Here is a 14,469-nt window from a genome sequence, read left to right on the forward strand (position 1 = left end):
TCTCTGTCTCTCTTTGTTCCAGGCAACATTGGCCTAAATGATGCCCGAAACTGAACGCGACTCGCAGTTGGTGGCAGCTGAAATGGTAAGCGGTGCCCTGGGGCACGGTTATGGCATAGTCAAGGATCAGCAGCAGCACCATCATCACCATCATCATCAGCAACACCAGCACCAGCACCAGCTGCAGCTCCAGTTGCAGCAGCAACAGCAGCAGCACTCCAGCAATTCTACAGCCGATCTCTACAAGATGGCCACCAGCACCTATGTGTACAGCAGTCCTTTGACCATACCGCCCACATCCGTGTCATCGATGGTCAGTCCGAGCAGCAAGGAGAAGCTGGTCAACATGCTGCGCGTGCGCGACAACAACAACTGCCACCAGAATATAGGCAGCCCGATCTCCGCCAACACTCCCAACAGCTGCAGCCCACCAACCACATTTCTACAGAAACAGCTGGAGGCGACACCCGCTAGACCCAGCTCAGTGCACCCACAGCTGCCACAGCAGCAGCAGCAGCAGCAGCAGCAGCAACAGCCACAGCAGCGTCGCTCTGCAGCTGCCACAGCAGCCCCAACCAACTGGCACGCCCATGTCTATGCACGTCCACCCAATCGTCCTACACCGCACTCCATAGCCGACATCCTGGGCATGGCCGTGGGCGAGAAGGATGTCTCGGAGACCGCCTTCGATCCAACCGGTCCGGCCAAATCGCCAAACACCATTCTGCAACAGTACCAGGACCAGGCGCCCATGCGCAGCGCCTCCATCTCGATGAGCGATGCCAGCGAGGAGGATGCCGGCTCTGTCAATGCCGCGGCATCTGGAGGAGGTGCAGCCGGAGCTTTAGTTGGAGCTATAGCTGGAGCTGGGCCAACCGTAGCCGCAGTCGTAGCCACTCCGCTCGATCAGCCATTAAATCTGTGTGTGGCCAAAAAGTCGCGCGATGTTCAGAACAGCTCACCCATGCCCTCAGCCGCCGCCACCAAGCAGAGTACACTCCTCGGCAAGACCAAGAAGGGTAAGTCAACAATTGGATCGCCCACAGATATACCCTATAGACTCCCTTAAAAGGTGTCCAGAAATAGTGAATACTGATATTATCGTCTGTGCTTTTGGGGGTGCTGCTAATCGAGTGATCGATTATCCACTTTATTTCTTAGGAGCTTTCTTCTTCAAGTTTAGAAATTTCCTTCCTTCTTCAGCCGTAAAAACCTTCCCTATTCAAGGGTATTGAATGCTTCGTTTCCTTCGAATCTAGTTCTACCTTGCTCTCATTATGCCTGGTGCTGATCTCCTGGCCATACCATCATATTGGCGCCGTGGCTGCCATACTCGTGGCAACATATCTGTGGCAACGCTCGACGAGCCTGCCAATTGAGCGGAGCGCAGAGCTCTCAACACGCTTCAGCGAAGCGTGCGGCGGGCAACGCGGCGTATGGGCTGTTCTGCCAACTTAAATGATGCCCATCGCAGCAAATTCCCGTACGCTCTTCGTCTCCTATTTTCGGCTGTTGTTTCTGTTTTTTCTTGGCATCAAAATACGGCCTAATGGCCTGGCCATTAGGATTTACCACACTCCAGTTAGGATTCTCGACTCGACTCGACTCGACTCGGCTCGTCCCGGCAAGCCAATCAATTTTCTACAGAACTTAGCCAGCATTAATAGGTAATTACATTCCTTTTTGTTCGACTTCTGAAAGAGCATAGCTAAAGAGCTTTGGAAGTTGTTTCTTTATTTGGATTGCTTGAATATTGTATAAGTATTTCTGTTTATAAATTGATGATGGTTAAGTCCTCGATAATGAGCAATAATGCTATCAATGGCTACAAAAAACACAAAAAGCTTCCAACAGAAGTTTTGAAAGAAATCAGCTGAAAGAAATCTTGCCCTATCTATTAAGACACGGGAATACACCTCGTACTAGTATTTAGCTTACAATGTTCCACAAATTAATTCAATCTTGTTCCTTTCAATTCCTTTTAGATATATTTTAGTTGCCAGATTCTTCTAAGTCTTCTGACTGTTTTTGGCTCTGGCTCGACTAAATAAATGCATACATTGTGTAAACATATTGTACTTTGTGCTGAGAACATCTAATTAATGCTGTAAAATATTCTGTAAAATTAATGGGAAATCTTTACACAAGTTTTCCCACAATATGTTGCAATTTGTCACGGCCATTTGTTCAAATTATTTCAAGACGACAGCTTCTCTAATCTGATTACTTTGTATATTTTATAGTTTGTATTCGAGATTCAGTTCTTCAGTTCAGTTCTCACTTTTGATAATTAATTAACAATTGAAATGCGGGAAACTTAATTAGCTGCACTCGTTCTCATTTGGCTCGTTCTGTGCAATTTTTCTGTGCAATTTTAATTTGAATTTGCGCCGCATTAAAATAATTCAATTCGAAAGAGGCCAACATGAAAAGCAAAGCTATAATACAGAATAATAAAATGCAATTAGCAACAACAAATGCGAAATGGCAATCGACAGCGAAATATACATACAATATTGTACAATGAAATGATGAATACCGAATTTTAATTCAAATTTGTGGCCACTTTTGTTGCAGTTTTCAGTTTTCAATTTTGTTTTTGCGCGTTAATTGCTCAATGCTCAATGGCTGTGGTGTGTTCGATTTGTATTGTTATTAAAATCACGTACCAGACTTGGCCAAAACAACATTTACAACAAACAAACTGCCACTCATTCCTCATTCTGATTGAATGACGAACCTCCAGACAACATTTTCCAGCCACATCCGACTCGACTCTGTTTGTCCCAATCATCGGGGTAATTATACCCTGTATTTGTGGGCACAGACAGGGTATATTGTAGTCAAGTGCACACGACAGCCACAAGTAGGCAATGTGTACCCCACAAAGAAAGATATTCTTGAGCACCACATTACAGCCGTGTCTATATAGTCAGCTTTGTCTGTCCATCCGGTAAGAATACTTCGACATCGTGTCACTAATAAATACTAGAGCCCTGCTTGAACTGGCAACCGAATCGATTCTATAGAATCGTTGTTCACTCAGGTATCGCAATTTTAACTATGTTGGATCCTAAAATTTCGGTTTATTTTCTCGCTCACTGAAGGTATGAAACGAAAGCATTAAAGAGGCATGAGTATAGCTCTATGCACTCTATAGCACCTGTAATTTTTACTCCACCAAATGCCAGATATCTGATTGTCGATTCACCCGATTTCTAACATATTTCCCCTTGTTTTTGTATGTTAATTACCGACATAAATGGAAGTACTAGCCCCAGAATTAAACGATCCATGGCGGATTGTACGAGTACTGTACTCTTTTTACGAGTATGTGCTGTTTACTCAGCAAATCGACATTTAAATGGCTCTCTGGACTGGGCCTAATGAAATGACATGGCAATTGCCAATTGGCGTTAAGCCGAACAACAACAGGACAAACAACAAACATTTGTGCAAACTTTTTGTATTGTTATTGTTCTAATTGCACAAGCTTTTGGGCTCTATTGTCGTTGTTGTTTTTGGGGCTCTTAACGCCTTTCCCCGCTTTTCCCTGCTTGACCCCGCTTGCTGTTGTTTTTGTTTGTATTTTGCCATTTAGTTTTATTGATTTCGCGCCATTGGGGCGCCCTTTGCGCTCGAGTGGTCTCCTCGGCTAGACGCGACTGGACCTGGTTCGGCTCTTGGGGCTCTTGGGGGGTTGTTGGGTAGTGTTGTTCGATAGCAAAAATTGCCAATTACCAGAGGCGACAACAACGGCACAGCGACACAGCGACAATGGCAATGATGTCGCCCTCCCCGACTAATTAATCACAGTGTCAGGCATATGTATGCGACTATATGCCATATGAGGCCAGGCCGGGGCGACCCACGCGGTATATTAGCAGCTCGACAACTACAACTACAGCGAACACGACAGCAGCAGCGGCAGTGCTATATCGAACGTTTTGCATTTAACTGTCAATTAGATTTCAATTATGCATTGGTAATTGAAGTTGTCCAGCAGGCATCGTTTCGTTTCGTTTCGCTTCGATTCAGTTGAGTTTGGCTTTGCTTTTGGTATTGGCTTGGCTCGATTCGATGCCAGACACGTTTTGGCCCCAGTCAAGACCAAAAGTTGCAGCCAGAGCAGAGCACAGCATTGTTAACACTTGTTTTCACTCGGACTCGACAGGCGACCGACCGCCAACTGGCCAGAGGCCAAAGATTTAGAGACTAATGAATGCTCTTCAGGGTTTTGTCTACTGAAAATATAAAGCAGCTAAGGAATAATCCATGTATGATGGCAATTCCTTTGCTATTGTGAAAAGCGTAGTACTAAGAAGGGATTCAGAATTATACACTATGAAATCATAAAAAGATAAAAGTACTGTTTATGTTTTTTATTGATACTGTTCATATCAGCACGGGAAACTAGAACAGAGACTAACAGATATGTATATAGTCGACAGACAAGGAAGAATAGACCAACAACGCTTGCCGGGTCACCTAGTTCGTTCTATATATATTGTTCTTGAATTAGCGGAAACGAGATTTGGTTTAGAAAACCTTATTTTTGAGCAGTATACTTGTGCGCCAATCACTGCAATGGGAGGAAACAGTTGGAAAAGGTTTTAGGGGAATATAAATCGGATATAATATTAGGAATCATATCATTGGGACTCTACCCGAGCTGTTTAGAGAGTAGAAAAGCAGAAAACAAAAGCTAAATAGAAACGTCATAAACTTATGGGGCAAATTGCAAACAAATGCAGCGGCCAACAGTTGTTGTTGCTGTTACTGCATATTGAGCAGAGAGAAAGAGAGAGCCAGATAGTGAAAGAAAGAAATAAAGAGAGGGAGGGAGGGGGGAGGGGGCCAGCTGAGGCAAGGCAAGTCGATGGTTGTTATATTTGACTGGCTAATTGCAAAAAGTGGTTATGAAATGACAGCCCAGCCAGTCAAGAAACCCAATTGAGGTTAAACAGCTGCGATTCGATTGAAAAGACAGGCAAATACTAAAACTATAGCTGAATTTTTGTTGTTGTTGTCTTTTGCAGAGAACTCGGGCAAGCCGCCGGCCAAAAAGAAGAAAACTACGACCACCGCAACGTCGGTGGCAGCAACCACAGTGGCCATGCCGCCGGACATTAGCCCCACGGGCAGCAGCGACAGCCTGATGCGGGACAAGCTAATGGCCACCAGCACCAGTTCGTCGGCCAGCACCGTCGCCAATGCCCTGCAGATACCCAGCAATAACAATAGCAATATGGAGACCACCGAAGACGACTCCGACTCGGGCTCCACCGATGCGCGGCGCAAGAAGAAGGCCCGCACCACCTTCACGGGGCGCCAGATCTTCGAGCTGGAGAAGCAGTTCGAGGTCAAGAAGTATCTCAGCTCCAGCGAGCGCACCGAGATGGCCAAGCTGCTGATAGTCACTGAAACACAGGTATGCAACCTGGGGACTATTTTCAACCATTTAACATTCCACAAAACACATTATGTTTCTCTGGGGATTATGCCAAATATTTGCTTTATTTATTTCGACAACATTTTGCCTGGCAATTTGTGGTCATTTAATTAAATTAAGCTCTCTCTGTTTCCCTTCCGCCCCCTCTCCCTGACCCTCTCTTTCTGTTTACCTCTCTTTCAATAATCCCAATCTAATGCTCATATTTTTCAATGAATATTCAATTGTCCGAGTGGGTCCGTAGAGCTCTCAAATATTCAATTTTCCTAATTTGCAAAAAGCCCGGAAATGCAAATAAAAAATACAAAATATTAAAATTCAATGGTTGAACATTGAACAATGGAAGGACTCTCTTCTGCTGAGTATAGTGCGTTAAACCTGTTGAAATTTGTATAGCTTAAAGGTAAAAGCTGTATCCGGTATATTCTGGTATAAAACTCAGACACTAATCCCTAGTTCATTCGATGTAATTTATAGCCTGGCCACAATACTCTCTGGGTCGATCTGCATTTATTCAACAATTATCCTAAATGTTGTATAATAATTTTTCATCGAAAAAACTATTTTTTTTGCAGGCTATTTCTAAGTAGAGTTTTGAATGACTGAAATGCACAGTTCTTTCAAATAATAGGCCAATAATTTTCCATGTTATGTGCAAAATACCTTAGGCCAATTCAAGTTTAGAGTTTAGCTAAAAGAAACATGCTTTCGGCATTAGAATAATTTGGAAATTATTTATCCAACTCAATGCTGGCCCCGGTGCGCCGGCAGCCATGAAATTTATCGTCATTTAATTGAAGTGCCACAACAAAAGGCGGCAAGGTGTGATGCTGGTTAATGCCTCAGTTATTCTAATGGCAGTGGCAGCTGGCAGGACATTTTCGTAGGGGAAAGAGTTAATGCAATTTGTACGGCAACATGAAACTGCCTTAAAGCATGAGCAAACAGAAACGCACACCACAGAGAGCGTCGCCCGATTGTAAAATAAATTGAGATTTATTGACTAATTAGAATAAATTAACTTTGCAACAAGGACATGCCTAGGGCCAACTGCTGTCGGCCAATTAGGAGCCACAACACGCACAATTTATGTGTGTGGGCGTCCTCCTCCTTCCCATGTCCTCGCATGACCTTAAAGCGTACACAAAATTAATCGAAATTGAGTAAATTATCACGACTTTGAGAAAAGACATAAATATTCCTTGTCTACGAAGTAAGAACAAGATGTAGGGTCCTGATTAAGGTCGGAAATATCTGCATCTTCCAGTTATATAACAATTAAACACAATTCACTAAGGTGTTCCCACATGGCAGTGTATTTAAGAGTTCAGCTTTAAACACTTCATTTCTACGTTTTCTATCCATCTATCACCTCATAATTCTGCATTATAATCTCTGGCTGCATGCCTAGCTCCTGCCAATAGAATGGCAAACATTCCAGCCCCCGATTTGCATAAATAATCGTTACGTTACGCATACGCCGTGTGGGAGCTGAGCTCAAATGGCATAAGACTAATTGGCAGCCCCAGCTAAAGACAAAGACAGAGACAGATACAGACAGATACAGTTAGACAGAGACAGAGAGCAAATTGGATATGGCCAAACAACAAGGATATGCGTCAGAGGCGCATCGAAGTGCTTGCTTAATTAAATTACATTCTCCATCAAGTCAATTAATTACAATTTCATATACGTATATGTTTGGATATATGTATGTATATATATATAGTCAAACACTAAGCACTCTCCCTCCCCGCTCCCCTTCTACTCCACTTTCTGTGTGTGTGTGTGTGTGTGTGTGTGAGCCAACATGTTCATGCATGTCGACATGTTCAAGTGTTTTGTCTGTGTTATTAATATTATAAGCCACCACGGCCATTTATCATCCTGGCAGGGTCCAAGGCAAAGGACATGGCAACCGTCGCTCCGTAGTGCAGTCAGTGGCCAGATTTTCACTCCCTCTCTCCCCCGTTCCAGCTGTGTTTATATATAAAACAGGGTCCTGGGCGCATAAACATGTATGTGTTAATCACAGCAATAATATCAGCAAATTAACTGCAGGACACGGACACGAACGCACTGCTGGACTCTCGCACTGGCTCCTCTCGTGTGCGTGTATCCTGCTGTGGCCAGCATTAAGCCTCTCGGCCATTTGCATTGGCACTTGCCAATTTTCCCATTGACCGCCCACACACACACACACACACACACACCGTACGAGTACTGTGGGCTCGGATCGGGTTTACTTTGCACAGTGCCCCTATGACCACTAATTGGAATCAAATTAACAGATTGAGTGTTTCAACCTGCCCAGGAGCCAGGTTAAGCATTTAAAAAACAATACGCTTTTGTGGAGTTTGAAAAGCTTTCGCGATAATCTGAATATTTACACGGAGGGTCAATAGATACGATTGTCTGGCAGTTGATAGGTGTTCAACCTCCAAATGCCACTACGACTAGATCCTCGCTTCCTTAAACTCACTTCCTTAAAAGTGTCGTAATATATGGGCCTTAAACAAAGTGAGAGTCATAAAACGCTCTATAAATAGACTTCGAATCAGACATAATGACTGTGTGGAACACTCTAGCATCCACCTCGCACTCCTCCGTGGAGGGGCCACTCCTTGTCCCACCCATCCAGAGGGCCTCCGCTTGTCTGCATCGTCTGTCATCAACAAACTGTAAAATAGCCTTAAGCCAGATAAAAATCAATTAATTACGCGTAGATGCGGCTGTCCCTGCCCCTCCCCTTGGCGTTGCAATGCGCAGCAGCATGCAGCACACACACACACACACACAGGGACATTCACCCACACTCTGGCAAACTGACAACATTGTAATTGTGTTGCGATTACCAAACGAACGTCACGCGCCAAACGCAGCAAATTACATTTGCATATTAGTGCCAGCGGCCAAAGAGGAGCAGGCCATGCCACACAGAGGGGGAGGCGGGTGGAATAATGCTGCCTGCCGTATGGTGCATGCTGCACAGATAGGGGCCTGGCCTGTCCTGCTCCACCGACACTCTGTTTAGCTTGCGGTATGCCGTGTGCAACTGTCGCGACAATTTGCATTAGGCATTTCATTTTAAATGTTTGCCCACGCAGGACTCATAATGTAACCCGAATGTAATTGCCACTCAGGTGCGCGCCCCCGGGAGTGACCTAAATGCTGATTTACTCAGTGATCCGAACTAGTGGTTTCTATGCACATTATCATCATTTGGTTCTCACAGAGGGATAGAGAGAGTTGATCTGTGGATTGCAACTTGAACTACGTATTACTGATACTTATTGCTTATTTCTTAGACGAAATAATGGAAACCAAGTATATCTAGTGGTTGACCAATACTATGCTGAAATATATTCCCTGTTTTTGAACTGTTTCCATTTGCGGAGTCATTCGATTCAAGTGGCACAATCCTACCGCACCGCCCCGCACTCCAACGACTGCGAATCAGTTCTCAACTGAACCACACAACTCATATGCAGATGCCCCACTCTGCAGATTTGACCCCAGTCTCTCTGTCTCTCCGTCACTGTATTCTGTGTGTGTCGGTTTGTTGGTTTGGCCCAGGCCCAGGCCCAGGCCGAGGCCTAGGCCCTGTCCTGGCTCTCTGGCAGTTGGCCAAATGACAAATGCGATAATTAAATTAAACTGCTGCCACAAGCAGCACAAACAAATCAAATGGCAATTCATCTCTGAGGGCAGCAGCAGCCCCGAGAACGGTGACCAGACCCCATTCAGGCCATATTGTTGTGGGTTCCACATTGTTTCTGCTGCTGCCGCTCCTGCTGCTGCTGCTGCTGCTGCTGTTCTTGTAGGCCTCCAGGCTTATTTACATTCATGGCCTGTTTGTGTCATTGAAAGGGCAAAAATTATGCTGCGTAAAATTAATTTTTGCACACAATACCATATGCAAATGAACAAGCAAATACTCGTAGCCGAATTGCCTTTGGGCAACTGCAGATAGTCCGCTATCCAGATGGATTATTATTGTTGTTGTTAATATTGCCATCGATATCTATCAGTTGCCGTTTGGGATTGCATTCCACAAATAATTCTGTCATTTACAGGCAATCAAACAATTATTTCACTATTTTATTACTTAATGGTCGGGCAATTAAATAAAATATTGCATATAATAATTCCCGTTGCAAAAGGAATTGGCATGAGTTTTATTATTATTATATTTTCATTAGGCAATAGAAATTCGAAATAAAATGAGATGATTATTGATGCCTTCTGCGTAGACCCACTTCTCTTTTAAGTGTTTTTCCTATGACTATAATAATTCCTATAGACCTTAATCGTTTATTCATAGATTTTAGCAAAGGATACCTTAAACGACGCCTAACTAAGGCACTTTCCAAAACAACCCATAAAGTCTAAATTTTGAAAAACAGTCGCCAAACCTATTTGGTTTGTGGAGTGGTATTATCAGCATATTTCCTTGAATGCTCAATAGAATCCATTTTCCCATTCGTTTATTTACATTTAGAAGGCCTCGACTTATTCCCTTGGTTTAATTAATTACCTTATTAAGGCTAATGTGCTTTTATTAGTTGGTAATTATTAAATCAATTTATGAATAACTTAAACACACACCACACACAAATATCGAGCATACGTCGTGTAGCCATAAGCCTTTAGCAAAAATTAAATTTTAAGCAAAGCAAACAGCAGGTCACTTTTTCCCCATAATTAATAAATAAATACTGCCTAATTGATAATATATTTATGTTTCGATAATATTTGCTGGGCCCCCACATTCTCACAGTGTCCCGTCCAAAAACATACTGTGTGGCAGCCGCAAAAGTGTCACTAATTTATTTTGCTCTCTGAATGTGCGTAAACTTAAAACAATAAATGCAATTTGGTATTATTAGTATTATTGGGGGACCGCAACTTAATTAAATTGTTACGCATACGCCCCGATGCCACCACATAAATGGCTCGCTCTCTCTCCCCCTCTCTTGCTGAGCATTATTTCAGCTTTGTGCTGGGCTTCCATTCAGTTTTTACAGCTCTGCTCTCGATGGCTGCTGCTGCTGCTGTTGTTGTATTCGGATATTTTTGCATAAATAATTTCATTTGATGGCGGACTACTTGAAATTATTCATAAATCACTTTAACACCGCAATGGCAGGCAGCAGCACCAGCATCATCTGCCTCGATTGGCGACGAGCAGCAGGTCTGGGCTGCTTAAAACAAAAAGATGGGCGTTCCCAAGAAAGCACATTGTTCAGATGGCTCTCTGGCTGTCTCTCTCGAGCCCACGATCGCTATCGTGGAGCTCGCCAGAGCGTAGACAACGATCGCTTTCGGTCGCTATTTGTGGGCGTTGCTAAATTTGTATACCCTGTACGCTCAGAGAACCAAGGGTTTATCTTGGGGATCACTAGAACAAAGGCAATTGGAATTTATAAGATATGGGGATCTCTTCTGCATACAGCAAGTCACCCAAATCCATTAGAAATAATCCTGATCGAAAACTTACTTCAGGCACTTGCAGATCATCTTCTACTCAGTGCACAAAATAAACTAATTTCGTGAAGTTCGAGGGGCATCCAATAGTCGCAACACTTAAATAAAACATTCCTATTTTTATTTTTCTCATTTCACCTCCCAAATTCTTTCTTTGCGGCTGCCAAAAACTACTAAATACTTGCCAATTAGCAAATCAGCCGTAGTTGACGGCTTTTCATTTTGAAAAATTATTAACAATTATCCCCGCCAGTGTGCTTGTGCGTAAAACAATTAACTTTGAACGCTCAGAATGTAATTAATAACTAGCAAAAAGCCAAACCAGAAGCAAAGGCAAAAGAGCAGCAAAAAAAACTTGTCAAAAGAACATAATTTGCAAACAGCTAAATGAGTGGGTGTGGGTGTGGGTGCCCCGTCAAAGGCTATGTGTATTCTGACCAACGGAACCACAACAAATGGTGGGGCGGTGGGGGCTATTTTGTAGACAACAAAACACAATGAGCCAATTAAAAGTCAAGAGGGCGATGTCGGCCGAAAACTTCTGCCAAAGCGAAAGGCAAAGCAAACCAAAACAAAACTAGAGCTGAAATGAAATTAAACCGACATTTCAGTGGTGTCCCACTCCCACTCCTCCACTGACTATATCTCCCCTTTCCCCCTTTTCTAGCTAATAAGCATAATTTATGCTGCTTGGGGCAACCGTTTGAAATGAAATTCATAAAAACAGCACCGCTAATCAAACAAAAAACTAAAAATAAAATGCTAAATTACCAAAACATAAAGGAAATGTTTCGGAGAGAAACACAATTTGAAAATTATCATTCAGGGGTTTATTTTAAACCAAAACGAGAGTATGGTATTTCCATTTTAACTCGATTTTGGATGCAGCACTCAAATAAATTAGTTATAGTCTTGATCAAAAGGTGAGTTTATACAGAAATTAACATTAGATCCTCAGTTTATTATATAGGAACATGGCCTATACAAATTAGATTAAAATCGGATGGGAATGGGTGGGAATTAAATATCTGCAAGGCTATGTAAAACTTTGCCGCCCAAAGCTATCACTTCTTTCGTATTATTCCGTTGCATTCTGTTGATTTATGTTCCTTTACATTCGACGAATTTTCGCGCTGTCGCTGTTGCTGTTGGTTTTTCTCTTGGATTTTAAATTTTAAAAGCAGATTTTTATTTTAGTTTTTGGGGAAATCGTAAAGGAAAATTGCTACGAAATACTCATACATGCTCGTATTTGATCCCTTGATGAGGCTAGACGGTGCTAGACTTCTGCGGTGCCAATTCTCATCGTAGAATTTTTCTAATTTCACACATCGCCTGACATGAGTCTTCCAACTGGGCTACTCGTACCGCAACCATCCCCTTCGGGGGTCAGTAAGCCCCATGTAAATGTAAATGCAAATGAAATTCTCTCCATTTCGCATTATCCTGTGGATTCAATCCAGATGAATTTATGGCATTCCATGTATAGCAACAACAATCTGAAACTAGAATTAACAATGTGCAATTATTACACGTAAATGATGTTGCATAAATACCTCTCCATCTCCCTGCCTGTCTCTGTAGAGGCTGTTCCCCTTTGGTCCATTATCCGCATTTGCTGCCATCCCCTCCCCTCTTGGGGCAAACCATAGACTTGCAGCCAATATGCTGCAATCTCGTTGGATATCCGGAGATGTTGTTGGGTATTGTTTTGTTGGGGCTGACGGCCACAAAGCTGGGCAGCAGTTTGCATTTACGAGTATGTCTATCCAATTAATAACACAACAAATTGAAGCCTAGCATTTCAGTCCCATATCAAATGCTCCAATGGCATTGATATTTAATTAAGAGCCCCACAATATGACAGGCACACATTTGAGGATTCAGATATTCAGACGAAATATGACGAGTTTTGTGCAGATCAAATTATATATATCCTTTAATATATACAGCTTCTTTGGAGTAAATTTGTTGTTCTTCAAGGAATCTAAAGATATCCAGACTCTTCCACCCCGATTCTTGTATTCCGATTGACTACCTCCGCGTTAGTGATTGCCTCTTCATGGCATCACCTCTTCGCGGTGGCAATCAAATAATCCAACTGTACATTTCACACCGCATTGAGCCGAAGCTTTCAGGACGCGTTTGCCAAACTGCACGCTCAGCTCGAGGTCCTTTTGGTATGTTTCGTATATGTTTGCATATAGAGTATGTGTATATAGATGCCTGTGTGTTCGATGGCGAACATAATCCAGAATGACAGGGGCAATGCAGTGATTATGTTATTAATTACGAATGCCATTGCAATGCGAATGTTTGCAGTGAGCAAAGCGTCTCATTACACATCAGGAATCGGCAGAGTTTGCTGCAAAATGGATTTAGCCAGAATTGCAAAATTAATGCGGTGCACAATGATTACGTAATAAAGAGAGGAGGCGGAATCATTAGCCACTACACGTGAGATGTCCGGCTCGAATGAGCTATAATTTTTTCTAATAGGTGTTCCCTGCTATTTCGTACCGCATTCCTCATGAACGATAGCAATTATCATAATTTTTTCAACACCCATAAACAAACAAACAAACAAACAAAAATATGCTAAATTACACATTAAAAACATTATTTGTGAAGAGGAAACGAAGTGTATGTTGAATTTTTCTTGGCACCCCCAGAAAATTATGTACAGCAGCCGCCGCCATTACAAAGTAGCAGGGCTCCCCTTAAAAGTCCTCACTCTCTCTGGATGGATGTAATTTGGCTGCTCATTGTTGGCCAGGCCGGCCAGGCCAGGCCAGAGCATCATCATCTTCTGGGCCCCTGCGTTTATTTTAGAAAAAGTGCGCGGAAAATGTGAAAATTAATTATACCAAGCGCACACGCAGCATATAGAGACAGCGAGCAAAGGCGTAGGGGGAAGGGGACACGCCTAACAGCATGGGTTATGTGCTAATGAAAATTGCAGAAGACCCGACCAGACTAGACAACCGACTATTTAAGGATCCTCTCGCACTGCTCTCTGATCTGATGGCGTTGATTGAAATGCGTGTACGGGGCAAACAAAGTAGCTGAAACGCTTCTGTCATAAACCTATGTAAGTTGGGGCAATGGAGAGGAATGGGCTGGCATATATGTACTATGCATGTACGAGTATGTAGTAGCTTTTGTTTGCCTTTCGGGCTATTCATGCGCTCTGTTTCTGTCATCTTTTACTCGCACACAGATATGTACACTCTCCCATTTAAATGTCAATAAATCATAAGCGAGCCTGGGGAAGAACTGGGAAACGGGGGACACGACACGTTTCCCTTTATTTTTAGACATTTTTCCAACATTTGCAGCTTAATGAGGTTTAGTGTTTGGATCACAACAGCACAAACAATGAAGCTTATTTATGATAGGAAATCTATCCCAGCCCAACCCAACCGAAACCCCAGAGAAGCGGAACAAGTTAAGTGTTTTGTTCTGCTAGAGGAATTCGACAAACAGAATTTATTAATGAAGATTTATGCAATATTTACCTAAACGAGCGC

General features: G+C 42.9%; 1 protein-coding gene across 2 annotated transcripts in view; it reads left to right on the plus strand.

Moving 5' to 3' along the window:
* LOC6587467 (AF4/FMR2 family member 4) overlaps nucleotides 1–14,469 on the plus strand; it is a 42,020-nt gene that overhangs the window by 23,204 nt on the left and 4,347 nt on the right. For both annotated transcript variants that reach the window (XM_002013200.2, XM_026987419.1), the window contains exons 2-3: nucleotides 23–1,019; nucleotides 5,040–5,431. In XM_002013200.2, coding sequence (XP_002013236.1) covers nucleotides 38–1,019; nucleotides 5,040–5,431 — 1,374 coding nt within the window. In that variant the 5' untranslated portion in view covers nucleotides 23–37. The remainder of the gene's footprint in view (nucleotides 1–22; nucleotides 1,020–5,039; nucleotides 5,432–14,469) is intronic.

Source organism: Drosophila persimilis, unplaced genomic scaffold (assembly GCF_003286085.1).
Source record: "Drosophila persimilis strain 14011-0111.01,24,50 unplaced genomic scaffold, DperRS2 tig00000000-arrow-pilon, whole genome shotgun sequence".
Lineage (NCBI taxonomy): Eukaryota > Metazoa > Arthropoda > Insecta > Diptera > Drosophilidae > Drosophila > Drosophila persimilis.